This window comes from Maylandia zebra, linkage group LG10, assembly GCF_041146795.1.
Source record: "Maylandia zebra isolate NMK-2024a linkage group LG10, Mzebra_GT3a, whole genome shotgun sequence".
Lineage (NCBI taxonomy): Eukaryota > Metazoa > Chordata > Actinopteri > Cichliformes > Cichlidae > Maylandia > Maylandia zebra.
The window spans coordinates 3,189,047-3,204,694 of record NC_135176.1 but is presented as its reverse complement, the minus strand read 5'-3'; the positions used below and the strand labels follow the sequence as shown (position 1 = coordinate 3,204,694).

General features: G+C 40.5%; 1 protein-coding gene across 4 annotated transcripts in view; it reads right to left on the bottom strand.

Moving 5' to 3' along the window:
* Positions 1-289: 289 nt before the first annotated feature.
* The window catches only part of gdpd5a (glycerophosphodiester phosphodiesterase domain containing 5a), a 40,997-nt gene continuing 25,638 nt past the window's right edge, over positions 290-15,648 (bottom strand). The window contains exons 3-17 of one of the 4 annotated variants that reach the window (XM_012921964.4): positions 14,007-14,110; positions 13,550-13,643; positions 13,411-13,470; positions 13,221-13,319; positions 12,291-12,384; positions 11,866-12,011; positions 8,474-8,556; positions 8,087-8,237; positions 7,575-7,805; positions 7,131-7,276; positions 6,036-6,183; positions 5,712-5,794; positions 4,299-4,313; positions 2,755-2,867; positions 290-2,030 (exon numbers count right to left, since the gene is read on the bottom strand). In XM_012921964.4, coding sequence (XP_012777418.2) covers positions 1,939-2,030; positions 2,755-2,867; positions 4,299-4,313; positions 5,712-5,794; positions 6,036-6,183; positions 7,131-7,276; positions 7,575-7,805; positions 8,087-8,237; positions 8,474-8,556; positions 11,866-12,011; positions 12,291-12,384; positions 13,221-13,319; positions 13,411-13,470; positions 13,550-13,643; positions 14,007-14,110 — 1,659 coding nt within the window. In that variant the 3' untranslated portion in view covers positions 290-1,938. Of the gene's footprint in view, positions 2,031-2,754; positions 2,868-4,298; positions 4,314-5,711; positions 5,795-6,035; positions 6,184-7,130; positions 7,277-7,574; positions 7,806-8,086; positions 8,238-8,473; positions 8,557-11,865; positions 12,012-12,290; positions 12,385-12,612; positions 12,695-13,220; positions 13,320-13,410; positions 13,471-13,549; positions 13,644-14,006; positions 14,111-15,648 lie in introns of those variants that run through there. The other 3 variants (XM_012921965.4, XM_076888903.1, XM_012921966.4) reach the window with 3 other exon arrangements.

Genomic DNA, 15,648 nt, shown 5'->3' with positions numbered 1-15,648 from the left:
ACACTCCATGAAATGTGCAAATGGCAAAAACGAACAAACTGAGCGGCTATTGGTCTGTGAATCAAGGTAAACAACTATGTGAAATTTAGCCTGGTAAGTGTATATATGCATGTAAAATGTGCCTTCCTCCTATACTGGTAACTCTAACCAGTAGGCAGCAGAAAACAAATCCAGAATTATCACACGATATTAACGTAATGACTATCATATAAAAATAAAAGTTGCAGTCAAGCACCCAAATCACACGAATGGAAGTTTGTTGTCTCACTCAAGAAGAATCCACAAAACATCATTTTTCAAGAATTTCTCACTTTTATTGAACAGTCAACTCACCTGTAGCTAAATCTGTAGTTGTCACTTCAACATTTTGCCCTATTATAAAACTAAGATGAAAATATTCTAACAAAAAGGCAGCCATGTGAAAGTTATAATACTTGATATGTCTAGAAAAAAAACCAATCATGGCGTAACAGAAGAGGCAGAGGCAGATTGGATTAGCAAGGAAACAGGTTTCCACATGTGCCTTATTCTGTCTGTCACACAAGGATAAAATATACAATTTCAAATAAGTCCGAGTCCTCTCAGAGGGGGAATTACAATAGAAACATGTAAAGACCACTCTCCAGTCTGTGTCCTCTTATAAAACCAGAGTAAGGTAAGTGTCGTGGAACAATCCAGCTGTACAGCTTTATAAGTATGAGTGAGACTAATCAGGGATTTTTTTTTCAAATCTTTTCTTTTTTTTAAAAACCAATTTTGACATAACTGGCTAAAATTAAACAAATAAATAAAATAAGAATTCCTTTCTAACTCCATACCATAATGTTTTGAGAGCTTTTGCCCATTAATTAACCCCACAGGCACATATCAGCCAATGATAAACTCGTGTTCTATTTTAACTTTTGTAAACAGATTTTAAATACCGTATTTTCTGCACAATAAGGCGCACTTAAAATCCTTTAATTTTCACAAAAATCCACAGTGATCTGGTGCACCTTATGTATGAATTCTGGTTGTGCTTACTAACCCTCGAACTGATTTTATGTGCTGCACAGCGCTCAAAAATCTGTCAAAAAATGTTTTAGTACGACTTTGCTAAGCTACGAAGCCGCACCGCTTGATGGATTGTTGGAACATTACGGCTACCGTAGTCAGGAGCCTCGCGGAGTAATCTGGGTCCTAAACTCCATCCATTTCAGGTCTCAAAGTCAAATGATCACTGAGAGTTAAAAACTGTCTAAATTCTTTCATCTTTAATAAAATGATCAGCGTTGCTGCTTTACCAGGTGTAACAATTAAGTTTAACATCCAGGCAGTTAGCTTGCTAGTTTCCACCTAAACATGATATAGCATGATCTGACTGAGAGATTTCTGAAAATTAAACGTACAGCTCTGCTATCACTTCCAACATAAATGAAGACAGAAAACTAAACAGCAGTGACGTTTGTAGGGTTACTGATGTTGGGCTAGCTTGTTTAACGAATCAATGGTACGGAAGTGGAGGAAGCAAGAAGAATGAGTAAAGTTTGACTTATCTGACTGTTTTGTTTCGCTTAATGCGCCTTATAATCCGGTGCGCCGTATGGTCCGAAAAATACGGTAATTTAAGCCAAACAAATATCTTCTTAGAACATAAATGTTAATGGCTAACCATATCAGAAGAATTTGGCTGAAACTGGTAATAGTACATAGAACAACTGAGAAAACCCCCAAATACATGATATTAAAACACTCCCAAGTTTGTCATCATGGAGAAATCACTACCCAGTGGACAATTATGATGGAAGATTAAGAAAAGTAAGCAACAGGCCATAAATGGAAAACTTTTAATTGTCAGGACTTAAACGTGATATGTGCTCAGCAGATCAGTACCCTGATGAAAGAAGACGTGTCAGATCTCTGACGTCAAACTCAAGTTTGCAGCTGTGGCTGTTCTGGTCAGCGACTGAGGCCTCCATGAGAATATCTGACGTAGCCATTCTCGGGATACAGAGAAAGTTCCTCTGTACTGCTGAGCCCATTGTTAAGCTCTGGAAATAACAACAACAAATAGGATTCATACACACTGCAAAGTCACCTTCAGTCAGGCCACAGCATGAACACGCATTGGCAAAGCGTGTTAGCTGGATTTGTACTTAATAGGTGTACTAGGGGTGGCAAACTCCAGGCCTCAAAGGCCGCTGTCCTGCAGGTTTTAGATCTCACCCTGGGTCAACACACCTGAATCAAATGAGTAGTTCATTACCAGGCCTCTGGAGAACTTCAAGACATGTTGAGGAGGTCATTTAGCCATTTAAATCAGCTGTGTTGGATCAAAGACACATCTAAAACCTGCAGGACACCGGCTCTTGAGGCCTGGAGTTCCTCACCCCTGGTCTAGAATTAAGTTTAGGTCATCACATATCCAAAGACTTTTGGTCAATATGGGCCAAATTAATACCAACAACAGTATCCACAAACAAAAAGTGTTTTTTTTTTAATCCACCAGGTTCAAAGGCTACGATACAAAAACTCTGAAGTTCATTCTTGGGCTTCTATGAAAATTAAACGAACAGCTTACAAAAACATAGCCCACTTAAACCCAGACAAACAGAGTTACAGCTCATTCTTTTGCTGCTGCTCTTGCCTTGCTATTGAAGGTGTGTTTTCGCATTATAAACAAATCTCTACAGGCTATAATAAAAACAGTGTGTGCCTCCCACAGGAGCTGACTCGATAAGTTGTGATGATGTGCGACTGCTATCTAAGCTTCACCTGAGAATATGAGCTTCTCCTTCATGATGTTGACGTCACGACTGGACCTTCGTGCTACAGCGCTCAGCATGATGTGTTCTGGGTTATAGTTTTGCATCCCGCTCATCCTCCACCTGTTACAGCACACACACAGATAGATTCTTACATCGCATGAAAGGCAGCAACTGCAGCTGTTATCAAGACCAGAGATGGGCAGTAACGCGTTACTGTAATCCGATTACTTTTTTCAAGTAACGAGTAAAGTACGGGATTACTATTGTAGAAACGGTAATTAGATTACCGAAAGAGTGAGTGTAAACACAAAAAAAATATTTTATTTTATGTGCTGGAATGTGCAGAAAATAAGTTAAAAGGTTAAAACTAATAAAACAAGTTTTAAAAAGAGACTTTTCCATTTGATTACATTTTCTATGATGGATTACGCAGAAAAAGTAGAATTGGGCTGAAAGATCTATCGCTTTATTACCTATTCAGGTTGTAAATCGTGTTAGTAACTAAGTAATTAATTACTTTTGAAAATAAGTAATCAGTAAAGTAACGGGATTACTTTTTGGGGGAAGTAATCAGTAATTAGTTACTGATTACTTTTTTCAAGTAACTTGACCAACACTGATCAAGACATCCTTTAATTCAGTAATATTTTTACACATAATATATACACTTAGAATAATTACTGAAGCCCTGCTGAATTTGTAAGTTCGCTCAGTTACAAAGAAATGCACTTGTGTTGGTCTGTGCTCGATCATCCAGGTAAAGAAATCCCACTCTCATCCGAATGTCTTCTTCAGTCAGTCACTCGCACGAGTGATAAGCGTTTCTCTCACTGAAAGCTCCACATCCAGATGAACAGAATCAACTTTTAAAGAAATGAACAGTTTCTAATTTTTATGGCAGTTTTTTTTTAATTGAGAGAGACAGAATATCAAACAACAATCAAGAAAAAAAAACCACATAAAAGTCATAAATTGACCTGCATGTCACTTAAGTATTTTATCCCCAAGCAAAACAACACTTAGTATTTGGCTGAGAAACCCTTGTTGGCAAGCAAAAGCAGTAAGTTTGTTGTAGTTGGAGACTGAAGCCACCCCATGACCGTAATGCGCTTCTTCTTTAGTCACTTGCCTTGGACTTGTTTTTGATGCTGGAAAGACTCATCATCATGACCCATCTTAGTGTTGTGGCTGAGGGAAGGACGTGTGCACACATGTGCACACAGCCAGTCAGTGCGAGCCAAAGCTCCAGATGCGTTGTAGGATGTTTCACTCAGTGATATGTAAATCCATTTATAACTTTCTGTTTTTGATTGCTATTCTCTCTCTCTCCGTTAAAATGAAACTACTACAAAATTAAAGACTGAATTTCTTTGCAAGTGAGCAAATGTACAAATCTAGCAGGGGATCAAATAATTACTTCCCCCAGTGTAAAAGGCAAGGCAGTGCAGTGAAAGATAGGAAGGGGACCAGCTTTGGGGTGTTGGGCGCAAAAAGCACAAGGAGGACAGACAAGGAGGCAGAAACAAAGGCCAAGGCAGACATAGCAGTTACCTGATCATATGATAGCTGACAGATGCCAGAAGGCAGCAGAGGAAGGTTGCATGCAGATCAGGTAGAGCACAGGACAAAGAAAGAATGTCAGAGGAGAAAGAGAGGACAGTAAGACAGGGAGAGGTTGTAGAAAGGAGAAGAAACATGGAAATACCCAGAGGACAAGGAGAAAAAAGAAAGAAAAGAAAGAGTAGAATGAACAGTCAGTGTCGAAGCAGCAGACCAGACAAAGCCACGACTCAACCCGGCTGATGTTAACACGGTGAATGCATTCACAACACCGACAAACATTTAGACACACCGAATCGTTCAGAGGTTTGAATTTTACATTTCAAAACTGCAAAGTAAATGAAGTGATTATTATGAACAACTATACTCCCACACACAACACTGATCTAATGATGTCACATATCCAGTTTACCCAAATGTATGTTTTCTCAGGGCCCTCTACTAATGCCTCTTTAGTTTCATTTCAAACTCTGCACTGCAAATAAAATTGTATTAATCTCCATTTTGGGGGCAGAAAAACCAAAAAAAGCTGTATAATTTTTAACAACCATGAGTCATTTTAGATAGTGACCTTAAAATAAAATAATACTATTATTAAAATAATTCAGTACAGCGGTCCCTCATTTATCGCGGGAGTTACATCCTAAAAATAACCTGCTATAGGTGAAATCCGCGAAGTAGTCAACTTTATTTTTTACAATTATTATAGATGCTTTAAGGCTGGAAAACCTCTCACTACACACTTTATACACTTTTCTCTTTTGTTTAAACTCTCAAAGTTCAAACCTTGTAGAAACATAAGTCCAGTATTATAGAATGAAACCAAAGGCAGGAGCCTCTGACGGTGCAAAACGTTTCATCGGCGTCGTTGTGTTTGATGGGAGAAAACGTACAACATACAGTACAGCACAGAGTCACACTGCTAGCGATTGCAGATGTATGTAAATTTGACAAGCTGACATTCTGTACTGTACAGGAGACACGGCACGAGATTGATTGACAATGGTCTACAGCCAATCAGGACGCAGAACACAATGCGCTGTAAGAAAAAAAAAAAAAACATGGAAAATTGCACAAAAAAAATATCCGTGAAACAGCAAGGCCACGAAAGGTGAACCGCGTTATAGCGAGGGACCGCTGTATTGGGAATTCTGTACTCCTTTCCCACCCAGTTGTTTCAATCATTCATTTATAGGACTGACAGAATAGCAGTAATATTTCTTGTCCCGTAAATCATCTGCTGTCATCACCCAGACATCTATGTCTTTGTAAAGAACCATTCTTAGGCTGGTATCTCATGTATTATGGAGCATGCATGAGTCACTTGGCTGGTATTCATTAAATTATTATTGCGTTATACTGTGTTTAAAGTCCCTGTTCATTACATGTATGTGTTGTACTTACTTCTGAAAAAAGAAAACCCCTATGACTATGGCGACGGACACTAGATCTGAAGTCATCCAGATGAAGTTGTAAGCGCTCTGGCTCTGCAAGACAGGAGAAGAAGAGTAGTTTCTGCTCATTGCCATCAGAGGTCCCCATAAACACTGTCATCAAAGCCCGCTGCTGGGCTCATATTTCTCTGCGCCTTAGCCCTCAAGTCTTGCTGGGCCATCGTCAGTCTCTGTCCGCTCTCCTGCTGTCCTTTCATCTCGATGTGTGACCTTGTTTGCTTGTGCACTGTGCGTGTGTGTGTTGCATCTATTGAAAGAACGGAGAGCTGTTTACCATGAGCCAGATGGGATAAGGCACCTTTCGGAGGACATGGGGGGCATCAGAAGACACAGAAGGCACCCCACTACACCACAGAATAGAGTAGAGCCAGGGCTCATTCACCGGGTAGACAGTCACACTCACATTATTGGCCAGGTACTCCCTGGGGGAAAGAAAAATACAAGTCAGCACTGAAAAGAGAGAAAGAGAGGTCCACTTCATTTCACCTCTTTACTCCCTTGTCAACATTCACCTCTTATCATTCTGCAGCCACTGGAAAATATTGTGTGCATCGTGAAGCTGACTTTGTTTCATCTAAAGCTGCAACAGAGGTCCCAGAGGAGGGTAGAGCTTGTGTTCAAGGACCATAACAGTGTAATTCTGCAATTAGAAGTGTGCTGGGCTTACTTGGGTATTGTAGCTCATTGACCAGACTGTCCTGTTTTTATAAAACAAGTTTTTGCTAATTCAAAGAAAACTGTCTTTTTTTTCTTAGGTGCTGTGTAGAATCCATCCTCCAAGTTTAACATTGTAGAGCAAATGTAATGCGAAGTAACCAGTGTCTTGGTAGTTGGCAGTTTAACTCTCCTGTTTAATGTGTAGAAGACACAGCACCCAGTAGACTGCAACACTGCTACAGCTGTCAATGAACGGGGCACTAACTCTACCACTTTTTAATGATGACATGAGAGTCTCTGAGGACTGACTCACCTTTGGAGCCAGCTTAACGTTAACCACTAGAGGAAGTTCAGATTTTAGCACTTTTAGGTCATTCTTGGTGTAATTCTTCAGCCCTGGAGCCCTGAGCTTGGTACTGATAAATGTCACTTGAAGCAGCTAACCTGGAGCAGAAATAGTGAGCTTTTTAAATCCAAAACCAGTCAGAAGATATTCCCTTTAGTGTTAACTATATTTAACTGTTTCAGGGATTAGTTCCCCTTTTAAATACACTTTATCAAGCTACAGAACAAGTTAAGCAAACAATTAGGTTTGTAAATTGTTGTTGTTTTTTTATTTTGCTTAAAATAACACAAAACGCCTCCTTTGACATGTCTTTAGAGTTCTTCTGAGCCTTTTTTCCTTTGCTTAGTAGCAGCTGCTTGCTCTTACTGTAGCTCTTTGTGGCTAGCCTTGCTGTAGTGGAGGGTCAGACTTGTAATTCCTCTCTGCCTTATCGCTTCCACTGACAGCTTCTCACTTGTGGTCTGGTGAAGCCCTCGCACCCTCCCCCTGTCTGTGTCGGGGGTCCACGTCACCTGGGACAAACACATATCACATGGAAAGACTCAGATCAGATAAAATGTAGTTTTAATTGCTTTGCGAGAAGGTGCTTATTATAATATCGTAAGCTGTCATACACTGGTATACAGTATTTAAGGAAAACAATTAAAATATTTGTCACACTTGCTAAGGACGAAAGATTTGTCACAACAATTCACAGAATCAATTCCTCATTGGAATATTTATAATATTTAATATTTAGTGTGTTTAAAGGGGGAACACTACTACAGGCAACAGCTAAATTCATTTAAGGATTATTGTGGAGGGACCTACAGTCCTCACCCTCTTCAGGGGAATCCCCGCTTTCTGCACAGCCCGCAGCGTGTCCATGAACCAGCTGCGGTAGCGTGGGTGCTCTGGTGGAGGTTTGTGAATGTTGAGCAGCGCGGAGCTGTTGGCCTTGGCTGCCAGACGAAGCATTTCCACCAGACTGCAAACCGTCTGGTTGCCTATTCTGCTCCGCTCCTTCGCTGTCAGTGATGCTGCTGTCCAGTAGGGGTCACTCTACAAGCAGAGGAAAGAAACAAGAGCGAGGTAGACACTGAGGTGGAGCATATTTGTTTATCTTTCCACATTATATGCAGCTTATTGTAGCAGTTTGAAATCGGCATTAAATTATGTTTGATAAAATGTTCTAGAAAATTTTTAAAGCGTCTGCAGATTTTAGATCTCAATCCCTTAAATTCTAAAAGGAAAATGAGACACACAGTTTTGCTATTTGAGGGAAAAATTTATTTTAGAGCTGATGGACTTGAGGTGGCTTTAGATGAAGTGGATTTTAGTACCTCCAAAAACCACTGGCCTGCATTGAGAGAGCGTATCTCTGTCCAGTTGAAAAAGGAGGCATCTTCATACTGTCTGGCTGGAAACACCTTAGTGACATCTGTGGTCCGCCTCAGAGTGTGGTCTCGCATGAGGAAGGGAACCCCATCGACACTGGAAGAAGTAAAGCACTTTAAAATTTATAGGAAAACTAAACATAACATAGTTTAAATGAAAAAGCAGCAGCGAAATGTGTTAATAATCACCAAACACTGAAGGGCAACAGATCTGAATCACACATTTCTCTCGTAATTTCCCATTAACTGTAATTATTTCTACCACACAACCTGCGTGACACGCTTCAGCTACATGCATTAAATGCAAACAAAAGTGAATGTGTGATTTATAACCTTATGGTGACATCAGCCTCCAAGGAGCTGGCACCATGCTGCAGGGCTCTGTTAAAGGACACCACGGTGTTCTCTGGAGCCAGCTAGAGCAAAGAGATCACAGAAAGACTACTGTCAGTCACTTGATGTCAGTCACTGTCAGTCACAAAACACACACCAAGAGGAAATAATAGAATTATAAGAACATTATGTTCGACTTGTGCAAAAGGCTTCCTTCCCTTCAAATTAAAAAAAACAAAAAAAAACAAAACAAATTTCCCACGTGTGGGACTAATAAAGGTTATCTTATCTTATCTTAAATCTAGTCATCAAACATTCTTTATGAGCCAAGCAGCTCATTATTTTCACAATCCTATGTTTAAATGTTAATATCACAACTTTCTCACATTCTTCTCATATGTAGAGATAATACTTTTTCTTCACAGGATAAAAACCACAAAGTGCTTCACAAGAATATAAAACATAAACATAAAACAGCACAAATCTAATTAAAAGCTAGTCTAAATAAATAAGTCTTAAGATGATGCTTAAAAGAATAAATACAATCCAGGCAACGTAAAGATGGAGGGAGAGAATTCCACAACCTGGGGGCCACTGCTCTAAAAGATCTGTTACCTCTGGTTTTAAAACATGTTCGGGGGATGACCAACAGCCTTTGATTAGATGATCTTAGGCTGCGAGAGGGAGCGTGAGGTTCTAAAACATCAGAAATATAGACAGGAGCGTCACGATTCAAAGCTTTAAAGGTCTGTGTTAAGTGAAAATGAATTCTAAAATGTACTGGAAGCCAGTGTAATGAGCGTAACACTGGTGTAATGTGCTCTCTTTTTCGTGTCTTTATTAAAAGCCTTGCAGGAGCATTCTGGACTGACTGGCAAAGAAAAAGACTGTTACAATAATCTAAACGAGAAGAAATAAAAGCATGAATAATCATTTCTAACTCAGATTTAGACAAAAAAGTTTCCAGTTTGGAGATATTTCTAAGCTGAAAAAGGCAGTTCCTAATTAACTGTTGAGAGTATTGCTCTAGAGACATGGCAGAATCAAAAACAACACCGAGATACCTGAGGCTCATGTGAACAGATGATCCAAGAGAACCAAGATGCTGTTTGATTATAGATATCTGGCTGTCAGGGGCAATAATTAATGTTTCTGACTTCTCAGAGTTCAACTGCAAGTAGTTGTCTCCAAGCCACTGTTTAATGGAAGCTAAACATTTTATTCAAGAAGACAGTTTATGGACTTCCATCGGCTTAAAAGAGCAGTAAAGCTGAATATCAACAGCATAGAAGTGATAAGACACATTAGGGCAGGGGTGGGCAACTCCAGGCCTCGAGGGCTGGTGTCCCTGCAGGTTTTAGATGTGTCCTTGAACCAACACAGCTGATTTAAATGGCTAAATTAGCTCCTGCAGTTCTCCAGAGGCCTGGTAACGAACTAATCATGTGATTCAGGTGTGTTGACCCAAGGTGAGATCTAAAACCTGCAGGACACCGGCCCTCGGGGCCTGGAGTTGCCCACCCCTGCATTAGGGAATTGCCTAATGGTAAGTCCTAGGGGTAACATGTACAGGAGAAAAAGGTCCCAGAACTGAACTGCTGGGTCTGCGCTTCCACAGGCTCCGCTAGTTTAGAGACTTATTCTCGTGAAGGACAAAAACAAGACAGAACATCTTCAACCGGTCTTTTACTTGCTAGCGATGGAAGACTGGTCGGAACCAGGCTCTTGGGGCTCAACGCTCCTCACCTGTCTTTAAACCAGCTTCTTCAAAGAGCAGCCCTCCTCGTAGCCTTTTATTCCCATGACAGTTACAGTTTGCACAACACAAGCACCTCCCCTCATAAAACCCCCCTATGGTTCTAAAAGATAAGGCAGTATGTGTGTGTATGTGTAAGCACCTGTATGCATGTGCAAGAACGTGTGTGTGTATGTGAGAATGTGTGTGTCATAGGTGTGACCTCCTGCTCACCAAAAGGATCATAACTACAGGAAGCTTACAACACAAGAAACAGATCTTTCATATAGGATGTGCCTAAAACGAAGCCTCTTCAGCCTCCCCCAGCTCCAGAGTAGCTGGAGAGGTGGTCAGAGACAAAGGAATGTCTTTGATCCTGCTGCTCGCACTAAGACTTTACAAATTTAAGAAACACAATGACAACATTCAACAAATTGACTCCAACATGAACCCTGTGGGACCCCCCTCAGGTCCTTAGAGTGCGACATAAACTCATTTGCAAAAACACTAAAAGATTTAAGTATGAAATACAAATAACATAACAAATTATAGCGCTCCATGAGCACAAACCGAATCATAGTTTAATAATAGTTCTAAGGCTTTTTGTAAATTTTTGACCAATAAATCATCAAGTAGACATTGAAGACCTTGGAGGATCTAAGCCAAGTTTGAATGGATTGTTACCATGACCCAACTCAAAGTTTTACCAGTATTCATTCAAAGCTTTTCAAGCTATCATGTTTACAGACAGAATGACACGCACACACACAAACGTGATGGAGATAATAACACTGAGATGTACAGTACAGTATGTGGTGTAGTTGAGCTAAACCTGAATCACACACTAATGTTTTTACTGTATTTTGTTTCTATATAAATGATGACAGGCTCAGACATACACCTTGCAAAACTGATACATTATTTAGTCTGTAAACAGTCCTGTGAATTATGAATTGTTAAGGCTGTTTCAAACAGATGTGTGCAAATGGTATGTCAGCAACATTGCCTTGGTTTTACTATGACACCTACACAACACATCATAGTTTAGTTCCATAAATTACATTACAATTGGAGTAAGGGACAGGCAGAAGAAATATAAGAGTTCTTCATTATCATATCAACGCATGCTGTTCGTTACATACGAGGGTTATGTGCAGCAGCACGATCAATGTGAGCGTCCACTTACAGAGAGAGAGATGCATTTTATATTAGTCTGTGTTGATTTATCTAAAACCTACGTGCAGTTTTGGTACACTGCACTGAGGTGAAAGCAAGGCATATCTGTGAATATCACTGTTTGTAGAGCGCGTGTGCCTCGAGAAGGAAAGCAAACACAGCTCTGAACGTCTCTGTGCATCTCTTATCTACCTGCCCAGCTGTGAAATGACAGTATGTTGCTGACGCACTCTCACACTGAGCCTGACACTATCACTTGTGTTCTGTAGCTATACACCGCATTTGTTGTACAGAGTGTACAGAAAAATTCTTGCATCTTCTTCTTTCTGTTTTTTCCTTTCTTTGTTATTACCCAAACAGCTTTGTGGAACCCAGCAAAAACCGAACACTTGGTACTCCTGGCAGCCACGCCTCTCCACAAAGAGCCGATTTGAACAATTAAGTGGATCAGGTAGTAAAGTCTGGCAAAGCCCCAACTTACCATAGGAGCTCCTCTTCGGCCAATGACGCTTGGTCGCGGTTTGAGGCTATGACGGTCCATGATGCAGGGGCAGGTGAATGTGAGCGGTGCCAAACAGAGAGCAAGGAGGACTACAATGTAGATAAACAACACCATCACCTGGATATCTAAGAGAGTGCAAAAAGGGTTGTTAGTGTCATAATGCAACTTTAGCTCATTCCATCTACTCCTAATAACAAACAGTAGTTAGCTTTGTGTGCTTTGATGGGTGGTAAGAGTGCAGGCAGCTGCTTGAATAAGGAAAAACAATCCACTAAAGCAGGGTAAATTAGACAATGACATACGTGTACAGACAAATAATACTGAATGCAACTTTACGTTTCAAATAGGAACATCAAAAGCAATCCCCAACATGATATTTACTTGAAACACAAGGCAGCACTTACTGGATTTCTCTCTGCGGACAACATATCCAGCTACCAGCCAGCTGATAGCTGTCACTGTTACCAGGGCGCCAAGATGCAGGAAAGGTGCTGTGTACTGATAACAAAGCGTAAATGTGAAATGCTGGCCTTAAAAGATGGTTAGTCATTACACAGCATCAGAGCAAAGCTTTGCCACATTGTTATGATAAATACACACACAGTATAATGATTGAACAGGAGAATATATCAAATGTTACGTTCCATAGAACAAATAACTTTGCATTGTAAGGTGAAGGCCCTACAATAACAGAGAGAAAACACCAACAATCAAATGAACACTTACGAGCAAACACTTGGCAACAGTGGGAAGGAAAAACTCCCTTTTAACAGGAAAGAAACCTCCGACAGAACCAGGCTCAGGGGGACTAACGAAATAACAAATAGTAGGGGAGGAGTTGATATGGATTCTAAACACTTGGACAGGACATCTGTAACACACTTGACATCATATCAATGCCTCAAAGTCACCGATCAGAGAACAATTGAGAAGATGTTTATGAAACCTACATGTTTATATTTTTGTAATGAAAGTTATCTGATCCAGAAAACTGCATAGAATTAATTGAGCATATTTGCATATTTGGCCATATTTGACCCACCTCACCCTAACACCACTTGCCTGTAGACCTGGCAGAGCTTGAAACATGAATCCAGTGCAGAGATTTTTTATTTGGAAATTCTTTTTTTGCAATAATGTTTTTGAAAATGCAGACCTCACCATCCCAGTATAAATTCCAAATAATATATGCTGAAGCAGTTCAACTCAGTTTATTGTTTATTTACAATTGAATTATTTTCATGGAGCATTAAATATATAATTTTAGCCAATTGGATCGGAAAAGTAGAGAATATAATCAACTTTTAGTACAGTGTTGTTAACTGTAGACGAACCTGCAGTGACGCAAGCAGAATGTCCCACTCGTCTCCCCATAAGTCATCGACAAAAATGACACCAGAGATAGTGGTGAGGAGTGTAGCCAGCACCCCCATCTGTGGAGAACAGACACCTCGATGAACCTGACTTTGCTTTGAAAGCATCAGAGGAGCAAATCAATGGCAGGATTGTTTTTTCACACCGTACCTTGTGAACCCAATAGAGATTCAGCTGCTGGCCCAAAGATATGTGGAAAAGTGCTAAGATCTGCAAAAAGAGTAAGATTCGTTAAGTTGTATGTCTTAACTGATCAATGAACAAGTCTGCTAACATTTGCGAGTTTTACCAATAAGAATGTGACGTAGCTGAATCCCACGGTGGTGGAAGCGAGGATGGGCATTGTCTCATCTCTCCATTCTCCAGAACGGTTGTACACCAGCCTGGAATGAACAGAACGAATGTTGGTGGTATGACTAATTCAGTTTTGTCAAATAGAGTAATTTGCCTTAATTGCACATGACATCGTGACACTCATGATGCTCCCTGTCCAGGATGTGTACATCCTCATCCTTGAAAGTGTCCACGTGGACACTCCTCATCACTGAAAGACTGTGGGATTTACTTACCTGCATGCATCAACCTATTTGTCCGTGGTATTTATTTAAAATACACATGCTGAAGGGGCTTGCTGCCACCCCACTGTGGTAAGGTCACCACTCTGCTGTCCTTGATCAACCATTACCAAACATGCAAGTCTTAAACAGCTTTTCAGCGAAAGTAATATAATGAAAAATACGACTCACCAATTGAAGTCATTAAAATCATTTCGAGCCATCAACCAGAAGTAACCCCAAAAGAGAAGCAGAAGAAAGGAGCTGCACAGGATGACGAACCACGTACACTCCCACTGGAAGAGGACACAAACAGCTGATTGTGGACTATGTGGACATAATTTCTCTTCAATTTGTTCTTTTATTCATTGTTTCTGGGAAACATTTGTAACATTGGTTTTGAAAAGTGCTACACAAATAAATCTGAAGAGTTAAAATTGACAGATGTTTTTCTTTCTAACTATCAAAGTCTTGCTTAGACGAAATCATGTTCATCCAGTCGCCATATATGCAACTCCAAAAGATACTTCTTTTTTATTATTATTAATTTTCAATCTTTTGCATTTTTTGCACACCTTTTTGTGAACCTGAATAGATCTTAAACTAACTAATGGCCCATTTGGAAACTGCAGTGGTTAAAGACATAAGTAGACCCAAATATTTCAGGGTTTCCACAGTAGTAGGAAAAACCCCCCTTTAACAGGAAGAACATCTGGCAGAACCAAGCTCAGCATGGGGCAGCAATCTGCTGTGACCGATTGAGGGTGAGGGGAGGGAGACAGGACAAAGACACACCGTGGACGAGAGCCAGAGATTAAATGCAAATGGTTTATGAGCACATAAAGAGTAAAAAGAGGTGAATGAAGAAGACACACTCATCATGGGAAGCCCCCAGCAGACAAGGCATATTGCAGTGTAACTAAGTGAGGGTTCAGGGTCACCTGATCCAGCACTAACTGTAAGCTTTATCAGAAAGGAACGTTTTAAGCCTAATCTTAATCTACATGCTTGCTGGGGCATGTGGGGCAAAAACAGAGAGGAGAGCCTGAGCAGCCAGTCAAGGACTCTTCCCTTCACTAGTTAACAGGCTAAGGAGCTAATTCCATATAAGGGGAGGTGTAGAGTATGATAGGCCAGTCAACAGATCCTATTGAGCACTGATCAGCTTTGCATCACACCGTGCCTGGACTCACCATTTCCAGTGGCTTATGTAAGAGGTTCAGAGATTATTACATGGGCGTGCAGGTAAAGACCAAATGGCCGCACTAATGAATGTGTTGAGCCATCAGTGAAAAGCCTGTGAAAGGTTTTAGCCAGGGGAAGAGAGGCCATCCATCAGTGAAAATCTTCTTGGCCACAAAAACATGACAGCAAGGCGGAAATATCACAACAGCCAGAGGATCTTTTTAGTTTGTGTAGCAGCTACCGGGATCTTAAAGTAGTGAGCATATAATAAAGAACTATGTGACACTGAGCCAACGTCACATTTACCTCGTGCTCCCGTGGAAACGCAGTCCAAGCTATGAGTCATTGTTATGGAGTCAAAATGATCTCTTTACAAAAATACAGCATCCAAAGCAATATCCAGTCCTCACCTCTATAAAAAACAACCATATATTTGCTGGACAAGGGTTCTAGTTCCTTAATCTACCACCCGCTGTTGGTAGGATTAAGGGGTCACTCATGGGGTCAGAAAAGGGTTGTGACCAGCAGCTGAAGTAATCTCCGGCTGAGAAAAGTCCTTGGTAATGAAAATGGTAATAGAGACAAGCGTGGCAAAATTGCCCTAGGTAAGGGCCTAAGCCAAGTGTACCATCAGTGTACAACAGACAAC